At 44.3% G+C, this 17486-nt stretch overlaps 3 protein-coding genes across 6 annotated transcripts in view; all 3 read right to left on the bottom strand.

Moving 5' to 3' along the window:
* The window catches only part of LOC117367518 (uncharacterized protein ZSWIM9-like), a 56228-nt gene extending 54350 nt beyond the window's left edge, over positions 1-1878 (bottom strand). For both annotated transcript variants that reach the window (XM_033960116.1, XM_033960117.1), the window contains exon 1: positions 1743-1878. The gene's annotated coding sequence lies outside the window, so the exon portion shown is untranslated. The remainder of the gene's footprint in view (positions 1-1742) is intronic.
* A 317-nt stretch (positions 1879-2195) lies between these two features.
* Positions 2196-13908, bottom strand: LOC117367519 (uncharacterized protein ZSWIM9-like). The gene is given in 7 exon segments (XM_033960118.1): positions 2196-2822; positions 6526-6761; positions 7414-7512; positions 12012-12281; positions 12283-12758; positions 12761-13104; positions 13772-13908. Coding segments are annotated over 7 exon segments (2046 nt in total). The 5' UTR covers positions 13798-13908; the 3' UTR covers positions 2196-2227.
* LOC117367517 overlaps positions 13864-17486 on the bottom strand; it is a 95995-nt gene continuing 92372 nt past the window's right edge. For all 3 annotated transcript variants that reach the window (XM_033960115.1, XM_033960113.1, XM_033960114.1), the window contains exons 16-18: positions 15555-16638; positions 14222-14314; positions 13864-14004 (exon numbers count right to left, since the gene is read on the bottom strand). In XM_033960115.1, the coding sequence (XP_033816006.1) occupies positions 13900-14004; positions 14222-14314; positions 15555-16638 (1282 nt within the window). In that variant the 3' untranslated portion in view covers positions 13864-13899. The remainder of the gene's footprint in view (positions 14005-14221; positions 14315-15554; positions 16639-17486) is intronic.

The raw sequence follows: 17486 nt of genomic DNA, 5'->3' as shown, positions 1-17486 counted from the left end.
CAGACTGGACTGCAGGAAGCAGAGTTGAGGTAGGAGCATGGTTTGGCAAGCATATTACCAAACTGAAGATTTAAGATGGTCTGGGTCATAGCTTCCAAATGTGACACCGAGTCTTGAGGATCTGGTAGACTCCGAGGAAGAGGAGGAAGACTGACTCTTCGATTTGGAGACATGCTTCTTGGGTATCTTGATAACTACTGCTGGTACCTGACCTGAGCGAGGCAGCGAAGCAAGCATCTCGTCAGGAGAAGACTTAGCAGATTTACTCGAGGACGAGGACCTGCTGAACGAGGATGGCTTGATTATACTTGAAGCTGAGGTCGAGGCAGAAGGCAGAACCCTGTGAGAAGTTTGATCGGAATCAGGTCGAGGCCGGGACAAGTGGATCCATACCTCCAAAGAGTTTTTCCACCTAAACTCGACGACGTATTGCGGGCACAAGGTTGAAGGGTAGCGCAGCAGGCACACAACTCTGGATGATGGTCAGGTCCCAGACACTGAATACACCACCGATGTGGGTCAGTGAGGGAGATTGTGCGCTGGCAACGGCTACACTTCTTGAAGCCTGTGACTGGCTGGGACATAAACGGAAAGATAGCCGCAGCTAAGTCGAAACCCACTGGCTGAGGCCGCGAGACAGGTCCCGCCATGACTGAAAGAAAATTAAAGAGTAGTCTTTTTTTTTACAAAACGCGCAAGAAATACACAGTGACCCTGAAAAGAAATAAAACACGAGCCTCGGTGAGAGAAGGCACGAAGTAGAACTGAGTCTAGCGCAGAGCGTCGAAATAGGACTTCTCGGCTCTGTGGAAAACTGAGGAGAGGCGCGCCCTGCACTGGGTGGGAAGGCACTCGTGCATGTGCAATGTGGCAGTCACAAACTTTCTAAAGTTCTACAAGCAAGTCTGCTTGCGAAGCTGTCCACATCCGGGCTCCGTGGATGACATCACCCACATGTGAGAATATGCTGCCTGTCTTGGGATAATGTCAGATATTCTGGAAACAGGGCACTGCTGCCATACACAGCACATCCCTTTGAAACCATCCTGCACCTCTATGCTTTGGAATTGCTCATGTGTGGCTCATAGCAGTCCCCAACTCCTAGAACAACCCTCCAAGTGCCCACCTTAACAGTCCCTGGTGGTCTAGTGGTAACAGCAAAGCCAGCATGAGCAGAAGTGACTTAGGATCACTCCTGCCTGGCTTCATCTCTAGACAACCTGGGACTGTAAGGTAGGGCAGAGGGAGCCTATGGGTGGGTGGAGGAGGCACTTAGGGGGAGAAGGGACACAGCCCTAATTACCTAACCACTCTATTATCACTAATAGATGTCCTTACACTAACTCTTTCTACCTAATGCTACCAGCAAACACTTCCCAACTTTCTCACCGTATCTTTTATTATATATGTAAACTTGTAATCAGTTCTGGGTTCTTCTGGGAGGATGGGCTAAAAAATCAACTAACTAAATAAACAAATAAATATGTACATACCGACTGTCAAATAATCTGGAATGCTGGATAACCAAAAGGTTCAATAATCAGAACTACTATAATACAGGGGATGAGAAAGTGAGCTTTGGGACTGTGGACCTCTACATCTGTAGCACTAGGGAGCACTGCTGGTAGCTTTAGCCCCTCACATACAGCTGCAGTACTGGGGGGGGGGGGGGTTAGAGCAATGCAAAAGTGTGGGACTCTCACATATGGCTTTGGTACCGGGACAGCACTCAGGCTGCTCACCTCATCAGCATCAGGCAACAACTGGGCCACCTTCTTTTCTACTTCCTCCTCAGCCATCTCCTTCACCACCTTCAGCAGGGTCTGAATGGAGGCTGCCAGTGAGCTGGGAAAACTTAGTGTTGAGCGTAGCTCTTCTAACTTCCAGGCTGCAAACTCCAGAAAACGGCCATTGCGCATACGGTGGCCCCAGCACTTGACCCAATCCTCTTTGCGTCTGTGCCAGGTCTCCAGGAAGTACTGGAGGAAGTCGGGAGGTGCAGCGGCCTCCAGCTCTTGAAGGAAGACGTTGTAGAGCACAGGGGAATGTGCATGGACCACGTTGTTGACCACTGTCTTTAGCTTGGGCTGCACAGAGGGCTCCTCTATTGCTAGTTTCTTATAGAGCACGTGTAGGGCATGGATCTGGCTCATTCGAACACAGCAAGAATGGGAGGAGCTCACGGATGAGGTCCAGCTCCTTCAGGTCAGCCCGCACAATGATCCTTTCAGTTATGTGACCTGACCTCTGGCACGCTCTGGATGAGGAAGGCCACCAGAAGACGGATGGGTGCTGGGCTCTCCTTCCTCGTGATGAAATAAGCACACTCACGGCCCTGACTGGCCATGTCCTCACAAAGCACTGTATATAGGTCAAAAGTATCATTCATTGCTAGCGAGCGACCCAGGAAGAGCATGGTCGGATAGCACTGGAGCAGACCCCGACTGTGCGAGGTAACTAAGAAGAGGCTGTCTACTTCGACAGTGTTTGGCTGGAAGACCAACCTGATCTGACAGGCAGGATCAAGGAGGAACAAGGCCTCCAGCTTCTGCAAGAGGTCCATCAGTGCCAGTTCCAGAGTTTCCTGCTTGGCTAGCAACTGTTGGATGTCCCAAGATGTCAGCAAGCGCCTGGAGATGCAGCCGGTGAGCTGGGTAGAGTGAGAGGTCTTGGTGGTCAGGCAGAAGTGTGAGGACAGGGCCTCAAACTCCCAGGTATCCAGCTCATGGTTGTGGTCCAAGTGGGCTTGTACAATGGCTAGCCTTGTGCAGTCCTCTGTTGCTTGCAGGGTGATACTGGATAAGCATGGACAGACCACGTCTCTAGGAGGTACAGAGACAAAACATATGGTTACTGATACCACACCCAACCATCAACGATCTTCACTATTTTTGAAGAGGGGGCCACATTAGCCAAAGAGCATAAGAGTCAAAACCAATACTAGATAAAGCGGATGGTGTCCAAAGCCCTAGGCGATAGCCAGTCCAGCTGCTCAGGCACACTCATGGCAATGTGTGCAAATTACCCTCAACTTATCCTGTCTCCCCAACCAACATTTCCCCCACAAACTCTCTTCCCTCAATACAAAACTCTGTCCCAATCATTCTCAAGTTTTATTTAAAATTTGATTCAAAACCTTATTAGTACTTTTAAGCGATGTACAAATAAAAAGGGGAGGCAATAACATATGTATTCTATCTCACATAAACAAAAACAATTGATACCAAAAACCACGAGGAAAGGAGGAGGAACTACAAAGCTTGATAGAACAGAGTACATTTAAGGTAAAAAAACATAAGGGAGGGGATGAGATGAGCATAATTCGTTCCAGAAGTATGCTTGTAAACCAAATTGCTCGTATATCAAAGCGAGTTTCCCCATAGGAATGAATGGAAACTCGCTTTGATTCGTTCCTCCTCCTCCTCTCCCCCACCTGAGGATACCGGCGCTGCTCCATTCCCCCCCTTGAGGCCACCAGCGCTGCTCCATACCCCTCGTGATCTGGCATCCCCCCCTGCAAACTGGCATCCTCCCCCCCCGCTCACATGGCCCCCCCTCCCTCCCCCACGATCCTACATCTTTCCCCGAGCACCGAAATGACATCCCTTACATCAATTGGGCACTGGCACCTGCACTAACGCACAGGACATGCCGGTGCCGGTGCCCGAAGATCCTCCCTCTTCTGTGCTGGGCTGGGCGGTGCATCGGAGATCCTTCTTCTTGCCTGTGCTGGGCTGGACTGGGCCTTGAGCATTTGCACATGCTCAAGGCCTTCTGGTCTCACTCTCTCCGAGATTCTGAATCTGAGAATCTCAGAGAGAGTGAGACCAGAAGGCCTTGAGCATGCGCAAATGCTCAAGTCCCAGTCCAGTCCAGCACAGGCAAGAAGAAGGATCTCCGATGCACCGCCCAGCCCAGCACAAAAGAGGGAGGATCTTCGGGCACCGGCACGTCCTGTGCGTTGGTGCTGGTGCCGGTGCCCAATCGGGGTAAGGGATGTCATTTCGGTGCTCGGGGGGGGAGGGGGAATGTAGGATCGTGGGGGGGGGGGGATGCTGGATCGTGGGGGGTGGCGCTCGTAAATCGAGTCAAACTCGCTTTCCGAGGTACCAATTTTGCGAATGTTTTGCTCGTCTTACAAAACACTCGCAAACCGGTGCACTCGTAAACCGAGGTTTGACTGTAATTAAAAAGAGCTTAGAGGTTAAAAATAAGGAGGAATGTGATTTCAAAGGCAACCAACTCCCATCAACTTCTCCTCCCAGTCAGCTGACATCATCCAGTCTCTCCCCGCCCCCGAATGGATCATGTCCCCGACCTTCCCTGGACTCGTGCTGCGGGCGCTGCCTCCAGTACATCTATTCTGTTTTCGTCCAGCATCATGGGGGAAATTCTATCAACAAGGTGCTTACAATCAGGTGTCCAGAGGAGCTCGTTCTATAAAGCAATGCAGGCACCTACATTCCATTATAGAATATTGGCATTAACTGGAATATGCACACTTTTGCTAGCCACAGAGCTGGTGAAAATGCTCCTACATAAATGTCATTGATATGCATAGGTTTGAGCTCCATCCATGCTCTACCCATGTTTACATCCCCCTTGCAAACATATGCTATGTAAGTTAAGCAAGTATGTTCAGAATGCCACCTAGGCAAGCTTTAACGTTTACATGTGTGAATGCCGGTATTCTAAACAGTTACATGTGTAACAGACATGTAAATGGGTCATTCCATGTCAAGTGGTCCAGAACTTCTCATTCGACCATCCCAGAAATTGTTGACATTTTTTCAGGGGATACTTAGGAACCTCTAATGAAGATACCCAAAGTTTTGGGGATTGATCTCAACTAGGTCCAGAGTTAGGGGCCCCTTTATTTGGGCCACCTTTTTATATCTGTGGAAGATGTCAAGAGGACACTCTCCTTGAAGTTGGACCAATTGACATGGATTAACCCAAATGCCAGTGGCCAGGTTATAGAAATGGTCTCTCTATGACCATAAAGCAGTGGTGTCCAAAGTTGATTTCGATTTTAATCAACATCCAAGACAACAGCAATAATGGCAATACAAGACACACCCCAAATCCCAACAATCACACCTTCCTCCCATCCCAGTCAGTGTAGACTTGTACATAAAGGGGTTTAGGCACCACAAAGTCACTGAGCTTTTCCAGTCCGGGTGTCCTGGCCAGCTCTCCAAGTTACATAACAGTCCCAAACTTTGTGATAAACAGGTAATGTATGACGTCAAAGAGCAGTAAGTTTACATTTGAGTTGTATATGATCCAACCTCCCCAACAGGCAACTGCGCTCAGGCCCGCTTGCTATGCGCCAATGACGGGCAAGTGCTATCTTGGCCGCTATAAACACAAAAATCGCCAAGCGATGTTCATAAGCAGTATATCCCGGGGGAGCATCATTAAGTAGACAATATTCCAACAGCAAAGGAAAGTGTTTTTCAGTAATGCTTACCAATAACTGGCCCACCCCCGTTGCAAGCATAGCTTATCAGGCATGCCAAAAATATGGGAAACCTAAGCATATACAATTGATAGGAAAGTTTATAGCCATTTTCAATCAGGTTGGAAGATAATGGTAGTACAAATAGATATCTATATATCTGCTTCTAAGTTTGGTCTTGACCCTCCCAACCCAGTTCCACCTCCCACTTAACTCTATAGGGGTCATGAGGGGCCTCTCTACACAATAAGGAAGTAGAAAGACGGGAAACCCCTCCATCGCCCCATCCCTCTATCCAAAGCTTTTTCCAAGAGGGTTTCCCCTAGACTAAGATCCCAGAACGCCCTCTTGGCCAGAAAAGTTTGTCCTGGCTTAGGAGGCCATATTCCTCCTAAGCCAGGACAAAAAGTCAAATGAGATCATCCTAGAATCTTTCCACATCTGGCCCAAGGTACGAAGCCCTGCTCTGACCCACTGGTGACAAATGGGTTCCTGACTCCCAGGACTAAAATCAAATGTTAAACTAATAGGGGTATGATAGAAATACACATGATCCGGAAACATCTGTCTCCGAATTGCGTGCCAAGCAGTGAGAATCACTCTTAGATAAGGGTTAGGAGCCTATAACTTAGCTCGCAGTATAGGCAGAGGAGCCCAGGGTAGCTGCCATAATGAAATACTGGGTAAAAAGCTTCTGGACAAGGTGGGGGTGGAGAGTGTATGTACTGAGAGAAGGGAACAGCAGCTGAGGTCAATGGAATCTTGCAACTATGAAAATCATGGATCTATAGTGTTGCCTATAATTACAAGTTGTGTTCACCCAGACTGCAGTAATTAGCTCTGTGGACCAGAATTACAAGAAGACGCATAGGGTCCACTGGGTGGTGGATGCAATTTTTGTAAAAGGACAAGAAGCAGCAGCTTATTATTGCTTTTAGCCAATCACAGTTGAGTATACTGAGGAACAAAGAGATGGGTTTAGAAACAGAAGTTCACAAGGTCAAGTAGGGTCAACAGAACAGGAAGAACAGACAGGCAAAATGGTTTGCACCATATCAACTTACCCTGGCAATGGTGTCTTGAGGTAGGGAACATCTGTGGAAGCCTTCTGGCACATGAACTGAACGAGTGCATATTTGATGCCCTCTGGCCAGACCTGGTCACCCATCTCATCCGTCGGGATGGCCAACTCAATTTTATACAGTGCTTTATTCTGTGCGCACCAGGAATCAAAGAATTTGCAAAACTCAGCCCAGCTCCAGAACTGCCTTCCTTTGAGTTCTTCAGATGCGTTGCTAGCCTGGGAGGAAGGAAAGGAAGTCAAATGCAGTAATGGAATAAGACAATAAAGACCCGCGACCTTAAGTCACTGTGGCCTTAGGTCTTGCATGCCCTACAACCTATATTTCTGAAACTGAAATTTTGGGGCTCCCAAGGTGATCTTATAGGATGACAGCAGATAGAGACGACTTGGTCCATGTGTTTTTGGTCCTATAAGCATATAATTTCTCTACCCATATTTCTATTCAGTCCTGACCTTAAAGCTACCTGAAGAAAATGTAGGCCACACAAAATGCCTCATATTTTTATACAATGCTATAGAGCATGCTCAGTCATTTCACAGCTAAGTACTTTTAGTACATATTTATTTAAGAGATATATAAAAATAAAGAAGTATAAGTAATAAAATAAATTAACAAAACCCGATGATCCGATGACGATTGGGAGCATAAAGCCAGGCACTATGAAAGAAGCTTGAGTGCCTGGTGGCCCGCTGAGGATCAGCAAGACAGTATTTATATTACGGTTAATGAAGCGTAGTATAAATGTTGGATTAGTTCTGACGTTTTTGGTTGCAGTCCTGTACAGAAACATGATGAATGTGTGACAGCAGCGGATACAGAAGGAGCCTCTCTTTAAGATTTTCCTATCTGAGTGACCTGCTTCCTTACCAAAGACTTAAAGGTATGAGAGTCTATGGACCTGTCAGCTGAGCTCTCCCAGTCTGGACCTTGTTCCACCCCATCATTGGGAAGAATGCCTGCACCTACCTGATAAAAAAGAAAAGAACCAAATCCTTCATGCACCATGTTTCGTCAGAGTTCACAAAACAGCTATTTTTTCAAAGTCCCCTCTCCCAATTGATGCTAAACTCTTTTTAAGAAGAAATATCAACCATAGAATTTGTTTTATATTATACAACAACATGCTGAATCGCTTGGCCTGGCTGTGGCTACTGAAGGGTTCATTGTGGACCAGTATCCCGACAGCAGCAGGGGAGCCTGAACAACAAGAAATTAATTCTGAACTCCCCCGTTGCATCTATGGATTAGACAGCAATGTGCATTCAGTTTGTTAGAATACCTTATAAAACGTAATGCATACTAAATCAATTCACATATTAATCTACAAATTAGTGTGCGTTAAACATTTTTTAAAAATATTGCTCCTGTCAAGAGGTGTGGAGGCCATTAATTGATTATTATAATGATTAAGATTTATTCTTTTTCCTTAGGGGATAATTTATAGAAATGGGGTGGGGTGGGGGGGATATGGATAATTTAGTTAGCTAGCGGTATATTTCAACTGATTAATGGATATAAGAAACATGGTATATAGGTATGAATAGAAAAGGAAAGAGGGTAAATTTATTGGAAATATGTTGTTATGAAATATAAGGGGATATATGTACTATGATGAGATATATATTGTTGTGCATTACTTTGTATAATAAAATGAATAAAGAGTTTGAGGAAGAAAGGGTGGGGGGAGGGACAGATTTAATGTAAGATTAATTGTATTATGAAAGAGGGATGTACAAGTATGTATAAGTTTGGATGAAATATTTTGTTGATATGGGAAGGGATGGGAGGTGGATGGGGGGTATTAAAACATGTATAATAATATTGTTTAAGAATGTCAAGTGAGTTATGTGAATTAATTGTAATAATATTGTACACTTGTTGAAAGAAAAAAAAAAGGAATAAAGATTAAAAATATTGCTCCTGTCTAAATTCTGCAGTTGGCTTAAAAAAACAAACAAAACTTGCTGCCACCACTGCTATTTTGTAAGGGTACTATGCACATTCATAATTGCTAACTTCCAATCTCTTCAAACAAATAGACAGGAAAGAAATTATGAGCCCACAATGTGACAAAATCAAGCTCGAGAAAAGGGCATCGACGTGGCAAATGAGGTTCAACGTGGATAAGTGTAAAGCGATGCATGTCGGTAACAAAAATCTCAAGCACGAATACAGGATGTCCGGGAAAGAGACTTGGGAGTACTGGTCGACAAGTCGACAAAGCTGTCCACGCAATGTGCGGCGGCGGCAAAAAGAATGCTAGGGATGAGAGGAGGTGGAGGAAGTGGGGGGAGGGACCCCACTCGAGACCCGGCGGGTTTGACATCCCCGAGGTCGGACGGACCCCCAAACAGGTCCCGCCCAAGCTCTGTCTGGCCAAAAACAGGGACTAGAAACCCCCTAAACAAATTCCAACAGTCCTACCAAATGAGATGGGTACAGATCACTCAACACCTAGCTGGAGACTGAAAGAAGACTGATGAGAATAGAGAAGGGAATATATTATATACTATTCCACAGTTTTGTTTTCAGTCTCCACCTGCTGGTCATGATAGGATATATACCCATTCGTAAAGATTAACCTCTACTGGTCTGGCGAGTGCTAAAGAAAGAAGGGATCACGAACAGATCAGAGAAGGTTATCATGCCACTGTACAGGGCCATGGTGCGCCCTCACCTGGAGTACTGCATCCAGCACTGATTGCCGTACATGAGGAAGGACACGATACTACCCGAAAGGGTCCAGAGAAGAGCAACTAAAATGGTTAAGGGGCTGGAGGAGTTGCCGTACAGCGAGAGAATAGAGAAACTGGGCCTCTTCTCCCTTGAAAAGAGGAGACTGAGAGGGGACATGATCGAAATATTCAAGATATTGAAGGGAATAGACTTAGTAGATAAAGAAAGGTTGTTCACCCTCTCCAAGGTAGAGAGAACGAGAGGGCACTCTAAAGTTGAAAGTACATTTATATTTATAGGGTGGGGGGTGGAATAGCATTTTAAGGTTTAATCAATAAATATGAAGCTAATGTTATATGATATTTTTGACTACAATACTTGTGGGAAGGGTGGGTGATGGAGGGAATTAATTTATGTGTTTAAGATGATAATAGTAAGAAATTCAAGTGTTGTGTACAAGTTCAGATGATGTAATATTGTGTACTTGATGTAAGATGAAAAAATTAATAAAGAATTTGAAGAAAAAAAAAGAGAAAGGGATTAGATTTCGTACAAACGTAAGGAAGTTCTTCTTCACCCAGAGAGTGATTGAAAACTGGAACGCTCTTCCGGAGTCTGTTATAGGGGAAAACACCCTCCAGGGATTTAAGACAAAGTTGGACAAGTTTCTGCTAAACTGGAACGTCTGCAGGTAAGGCTGGACTCATTTAGAGCATGGGTCTTTGACCTAAGGGCCGCCGTGTGAGCGGACTGCTGGGCACGATGGACCACTGGTCTGACCCAGCAGCGGCAATTCTTATGTTCACAAATGCAATAGAGCTGAAACAGGACTCATCAGCTTGTTCCTGAAGTCTACAGTCTCATTCTCTCCACTGCCATGTGTAAGAAAAGTATCTCATAATTCACTAAATGCAACAGGCTAAATTAGACTTAGAGATCTCGAGAAGGAGACATAAGTTGATAGTGCCTTTGTAAATAAAACCTATATATATTACACATACCATGTGATACTGCAGCTTATCAGCGAGTACAAGAGGGAGTCTGAACTCAGGTCAGCTAAATATAAGACGTTTTTGTTTCTAGACAGCTACAAGGTTATTATTTGCACGCTTTTCGCCTACCTCTAACCAGTAAAGGGCCGGTGATGATTACTGGTATTATCCTTAGAAATTGAACTGAATGAAATGATGGGGCAAATTAAGACATATGCCATGTTGAAAATGAACTGGCTTATTTTTTAAACCAATGTTTCTTAAACTTGGTCCTGGAGTACCCCCCCTTGCCAGTCAGGTTTTCAGGATATCCACATTGAATTTGCATAAATTTGCATACACTGTCTCTATTATATGCAAATATCTTTCATGCATTTTGTTTATAATTTCATTTTTTTTTAATAATCAAATGAAAGATTAGGTTTCTTACCTCTGCTAATCTTCCTTCTTGTAGATATCCTCTGGAGCCTGAACTATTGGGTAATGCATCCATTCCAGCCTTGGCTGCAGAACTTAAAAATAACACTAACCCCCTCTGCGAGGTCACCTGTGCGGCCATTCCCCTTGAAGTTCTTTTTTGATTCTGCAGCCTTGCTGAGAACTTCTAGTTTTCTTCTGCTCATGATTTTATTTCTCAATTCCTAGTATTTTATTTTCTTCGGTACCGCGGGTTTGACCTCGTGCTGTGGATCAACTCTATGTGAGTGATCCTTCGGAGGGAGATCGCAGACATTTTAATGTTTGTCTGCTTATGGAGGGTGCTCTGTAAGCCTGAAACTGCAGTAAGCCCTCTAGACAGCCTGAAGATTGAATCGGGTCTCCAGGTTCGGGAGCCATCTCTCCCCTGGTTCGTCCGCAAAGGGGTAGAGCGCAGGCTGCTGTGGTTCCGAGGAGGTACTCCTATAAACATCTATGCTATGGATCGTCAGAGTTTAGGGGACTATAGTTGGCAATAAAACTTCACAATAAGGACATTACATTACCGTACAATATTTGGTTCCATCACTACAAGTGAAGTAGTTCCTTATTCAGACATCCTAAAATGCTGTTCTTATACATATATACATTTGAACAATATTCATTGTGGATATCTTGAAAACCTGACTGGCAAGGGAGTACTCCAGGACCGAGTTGAGAAACACTGCTTTAGACAACAATTTAAGATATTTTTGGTTGGATGTTAATGCAAGCGGTATTATTTATCAGAATGGGTTGAGATTTTATCTTATTTTATGGTTTTAGTATTGTACTGTTACACTAAAGTCTTTGTTATTTAATCTTATACTGTATATTGTGCGTTGCCTTGAGCCTTAGTTGTACATGTTCAGTAAGTGTGAATTTTCTTTCGTTGTTTAAAATATTTCTATTTCACCAATCACTGCTGCGAGTCTGAACAACAAAGTCACATCTCTCTGTTTTCCTTTTATTTAAATTTAACATTCACATTTAGTTGCCAGACTCTAATCAAGACCCTTGCTTTATCTTTTTTGAAAATGTATTAATCATGGAAAACTTTGGTCTTACCTGCTAATTTTCTTTCCTTGAGTTTAACCAGACCAGTCCAGAACATGTTTTGGACTGATCTGGTGGAAGAAAAGAAAAGTACAATTTGGTCTTTAATGGTCATAAAAACCTTAAGACAATTTGGACCCAACAGAGTGGATTTTCAATGGAGTTAGGAGGGCAGCTATTTGAAGATAAAACAATGGGAGATCTTAGAGAAAGGGTAAGGTTGGGTGACATAAGTAAGTCAGATAATGCTCAGAGTTGACTTATACATACATGAGACAGACTTACCAGCTGGGATCCTGTTGGAGCAGTGCCGGTTGCTGAATAAGCCTCCTGTCCAAGGAATGTCTCAAAGCCTACCATTGCTGATTTACTGTCACTAAGAACCACTTGAAGGCAGCGGTGCAAGGAGGAAGATGTGCCCATTTGGCCTATGAGTGCCAGATGCTTGACCTTCACAAATGCACAGATATTGGTCTCTGCAGCTTGATTCTCATGCTGCCCTTTGATCCACAGTTTCTTGCGTGGATGCCATATGTCATAGTAATACTGGAAAAAAGTCTGCAGGGCAGACAGCAATCAAGTTTGTTAGGGAGTGACTGTAGGTCTTGGGGGAAAGGGAATGAGCCAGATTGTGCAGGATATTTTTGATGTGAGCTTGCACTGCTGAATCCAAGTGAGAAATTTTGCTGTACAGAAGCTCTAAAACCAGTGGCATACAGTATCTCACTGAGGTGTTTGGTACCAGGGCTTCCAAGTCCAGAGGATCTTCGATCTCTGGACTCACTGTTAAGTGCTCAACAGTGGTGCTCAGACTGGGGATGCTTTGTAACACAGAGACCATGAGGAACCTCAATATATCTGAAGTGCCTTTTCGTGCAAGACAATAGGCACACACCTTCCAGCCTATGCCTTCTTTTTCCCAGAATGTAGTATACAAAGCAAAACCTGGACTGAAATCAGCAAGGAGATCCACATAAAGATGTCCAGTGAATCTGTGATCGATTTCTTGCATGTTGGAGGTCATGAGGAAATGTTCTTCACGAGGGTTTTGTCCTCCACAAACACCAACTTCACCTTGGCCTCGGGATCGGATATGAAGAGGGAAACCAGCTCTGTCAAGACTTGGTTTTGGTCCTCAAAGGCATACGAACGAAAGCGCTGGAGTCTCCTCAAGTCGTTGTGCTCCAGAAACTTCCTGGAGATATCGTTAGCAATCCTGGTGGGCAAGTCCGTGGGAGCCACCTGTTGGCTTCGCTTCTTTTCAGAAAGGAGAGCCGTCTCTGGCACATCATGGTTGTGATGGAGGATGGCTTGGGTGACAATAAGTTTATCCTTTTGGGGATTGAGTCTCAGTTTAATGACTGCTGGACAGTTCTTCCTAGGCAGGAATACAGCAACTATTAAGTGGCATATATGTACCTCAGTCCACATTATTGAAACTACTTTCAATCTACAATCTACCTTGTTCTAAATTTAGTACTGCTATGTGATTACCACCTGTAATCTATCATTAAGAGGCTTAAACAGACGCTAGCATGACTGCTATAAAGTTAATCATCACAGCCTGTGTTATATCTTCTCTTTATCTATGTCCACCTGGAATAGAATTCATTGCACCTTAAATTCACTGATATTAGCAGCACCAGAATTCTCTGTCTAGCCATCCTGCCTAACTTCACATCACATCATCTGTTAGCGTGATGTCTTCTCGATTTACTCATGACCACCAGTCTCCCTCCAACTCTCAGGGTCTCCTGAACTGAAAATAAAACTCTCCGCAATCACCTCTTTCATTTTTTCTCGGGAGTGTGTGGCGCAGGGGTTAGAGCTACAGCCTCAGCACCCTGAGGCTGTGGGTTCAAATCCCTCACTGCTCCCTGTGACCCTGGGCAAGTCACTTAATCCCCTCATTGCCCCAGGTACACTAGATAGAGTTTGAGCCCACCGGGACAGATAAGGAAATATGATAAAGTACCTGAATGCAAACCACTTAGGATATAAGTGGTATATAAATAATAAAATAAATATAAACTAAATAAACATACCTCCTAGTCACGACACTGCAGGCCATGCACACGATGCTGTACTTCAGGGACTTTGCTACCTCGGGCCCCCGGGGGTCCTGGTTTAATGTCTTCCTCAGTGAGGGTCACTGATCGACGAATGGCAAATGTCAGCTTCCATCTCCTCGCACCAGTCGTCCAGGAAGGAGCAGAAAGTCCTGCCAGCTGTGAAACTCATTCCGTTCCAGCTGTTTCTCCACCAGGGCTTCACTGACCTGTCCCAAGAGAAAAGAGGAATAGCTCATAGGCACGAGACGACATTCCAACTCCTTAAAATGTCAACTTACTGCTCCCTGTCGAGATCCCCAGTTTTGAAAATAAAAAAACCCAAAAAACCCTTCCTCCATCATCTATCTAATACTTCTCATGAGACATTCAGATTAAATGCTTCCGGTTCATGGGTCTACTTCTGCTTTATCCTTTTGTCCTTACCTGACTATTAGGGACGTATGAGTCATTGTATCTTTTAGGTGATCTCTTTTCCATTTCTTCTTCATCCAGGGAAGCAGCAGGAACGTCCATTTTCTGAAAATGAATTTGCATGAAATTATACATGGTCACCTCTGTCCACCTTCTGAAGTTCATGGGTAAAAGATGGAATCAACAGAGCTGAAATTCAGCAGCCCTGAATCTGGTAAAAAGTAACCAGATAAGTTACCCAGTTGACTTTATGACAGAAATTCATGTGGGGTGACTTAACTGGACACATTCAAGCAGATAGAATTAATATTCTGAGTTATTTAGTTAAAGTCTGAGACCTTGATGAGGGGATGTGGAATACAGGAGACGTAGCTGCATAAATAGACTGAAAGGGGCTATAGCTGAACTGCTTCAATTAATAGCCAATCTGTCAATCAAATCGGGAAGGATTCTGGAAGACTGGAAAGTGGCAAATGTTATGCTGATCTTCAAGAAAGGTTTGAGGAGAGATCCGGGAAACTACAGACTGGTGAGTCTGACCTCGGTACTGGAAAGATGGTAGAGGTGCTGATAAAGGACCACATCAATGATCACCTTGATGGACACAATCTGATGAGGACCAGCCAGCACGGCTTCAGCAAAGGAAGATCTTCGACACTGGTATATCTGGATTTTTCAGACTGTAATAATATTCAGGCCTTAACCAGGCCTCTTAGGATGTTACCAATATCAGTGGTGTGCAGTCAGGGCTTTCAGAGGATTTCCCTCACTCCCTAAAGACCCTTAGGGCACTGCTCTAAATTTGATTGGTTGAGCAGTCAACAGCAGACTGCTACTCAATCAATCAAATTCAGATCAATACAGTCAAGGCCTTCAGGGGGTCCAGAGAATCCCCAGCCCAAGAATGTTGCTTTTTTTGGTTTATATTTTGTTTGATGCAGTTTGACTGGTTGAACAGGCTGCCTACTCAACAAATCAAACTGCATCAAGCAAAAAGGTAAACAAAAAAAATAAAAAAGCAGGGCTACAGAGCTGGGGATTCACAGCACGCCACTGTATTTACTTCATATTTACAGAATGGTGAATGTTCTGTCCATCTTTCCTTAAGGACTGGTTGTGCTCATGACTCGGTTCCTTGGTGGCATGGATACCTATATTGGGGCTAGTACGGACACTGCTATTTATTACACTGTGTAGGAATGAGACAAAAAGCTTGTCCTGCCCATCTACTATATCAAACTATCCAAGAGATGCACCAACTCGAGTCTTCAGCTTCTGACACCTGATTACTATGATTGAAAAACCAGAGATTCAATGACAACACAACAGCATGTAGGGATTTTACCTGCTTTATGACTGCTGGACTCACGGCTGGCTCAGGATATCCTGAAGAAGGGTCAGTAATGGGCAAAATTGTTTTGCTGTCGTTGAGAATCACTCGAAGGCAGCGGTGCAAGGAAGGCAAGGTGCCCATTTGGGAAGTAAGTACCTGATGCTTTGCCTTCACATAAGCACTGACACTGCTCTCTGCATCTGGAGTGCTATTGTATTCTTCGGCCCACAGTTTCCTGCGTGGGTGCCATGTCTCATAATAATACTGGAAGACCTCAGCGGGGCAGGCAGCCTTCAGCTCGTTCAAGGCCTGATTGTAGACTGCAGGTGAATGAGTGTGGGCCAGGATATGGAAAAAATCCTTAATCTGAGCCTCCTCTTCCGAGTTCATTTCAGAGATCTTGTTATAGAGAAGGTCCAAAACCAGCGGCATGCAATATCTCAAGGAGGCACAAGGTACAAGGTCTTCTATGTCCAGGGGATCCTGAATTTCTGGGTTCACAGTCACGTGTTTTACTTGACTGTTCAGGATGGGGATGCTTTGAAATATGGAGACCACAATGAATTTTAAATTGTCTGAGGTTCCTTTCTTTGCTATGCAGTAAGCACATGCCACCCATCCCACGTTCTCTTCTTCACAGAGAACAGAATACAAATCAAAACTTGGACTGAAACCAGAGAGAAAGTCAACGTAAAGATAGCGTGGAAAACACCGAGCGATCTGCTGCATGCTTGATGTCATGAGGAAAATGTCCTTCACCTGTAGCTTGTTCTCCTCAAAAACCAACTTGACTTTGGCATCGGGATCTGAAAAAAAGAGAGAGTCCAGTTTCTTCAGGACCTGGGAGCGGTCCTCAAATGCTCCAGACAGAAATCTCTGCAGTGTATTCAGGTCATAAGGTTTCAAGAACTTCCTGGAGATATTATTCGCGATCTGGACAGGAAGACCAACTGTAGACATCAGCTTGCTTCTTTTCAGAGGTGGGGCGAAGTCTGTCTCTGGAAGATCGTGATTGTGCAGGAAGCTGCTATTGGCGACAATGAGCTTTTCCTTTTGGGGGCACAGTTGTAGCTTAATGAAAGCAGGACAGTTCTTTCTGGACAGAAATGGAAAAGAAATCTCAATTTAACAAGCAAGATGGATGAGAAGTTCAGTAGGTAAACACAAGCAAAAAATCTAACAGAACTGCAGTGATGTGTCAAACAACAATCAAAAAAGAAAACTGCTGAGATTATGTGCAAGATACCAAGTCTTTAATCAATAAACAGTTTGTATCCAAAACATATGGTCCAATTGGGTTATAAACCGGGACCCGACACGGTCCGTGTTTCAAAAAACACTCCTTCCTCAGGGGTCCTAAGGGTATTAAAAGTACATTCTAGGGAACCATACGGTATACAACTGGATGAAAAAAGGCGATTTGGTAGACTGAAAAACGAGTCAGGTTAGCTCCTTCGCAGTGTCGGGTCCCGGTTTATAACCCAATTGGACCATATGTTTTGGATACAAACTGTTTATTGATTAAAGACTTGGTATCTTGTACATCATCTCTGCAGTTTTCTTTTTTGTTGCTGAGAAGTTCAGCAACATTATTGAATGTTTGATTTGTGATTTGCCTAGACCAGTGTTTTTCAACCTTTTTACACCCATGGACCGGCAGAAATAAAATAATTATTTTGTGGACCGGCAAACTACTAGGATTAAAATTTAAAAACCCCATTTCCGCCCCCATCTCCGCGAGCTCGGTCTCCTCAGTAACTATAGAAAAATAGACAAATATAGTGCAAAATATAGACAGCAGATATAAATTCTCAAAACTGACACGTTTTGATCACTAAATTGAAAATGTCGCACTCTACTAGCTCTCAGCTGGAACAGCAACCTTGGAGGGGAAGGACCCAGTCACCCTATGTGTGGCACCCTGAAGGCAAAGACCAGTAGAAC

Source organism: Geotrypetes seraphini, chromosome 10 (genome assembly GCF_902459505.1).
Source record: "Geotrypetes seraphini chromosome 10, aGeoSer1.1, whole genome shotgun sequence".
NCBI lineage: Eukaryota > Metazoa > Chordata > Amphibia > Gymnophiona > Dermophiidae > Geotrypetes > Geotrypetes seraphini.
The sequence above is the reverse complement of the archived record's forward strand: the minus strand, read 5'-3'. Positions and strand labels throughout refer to the sequence as shown.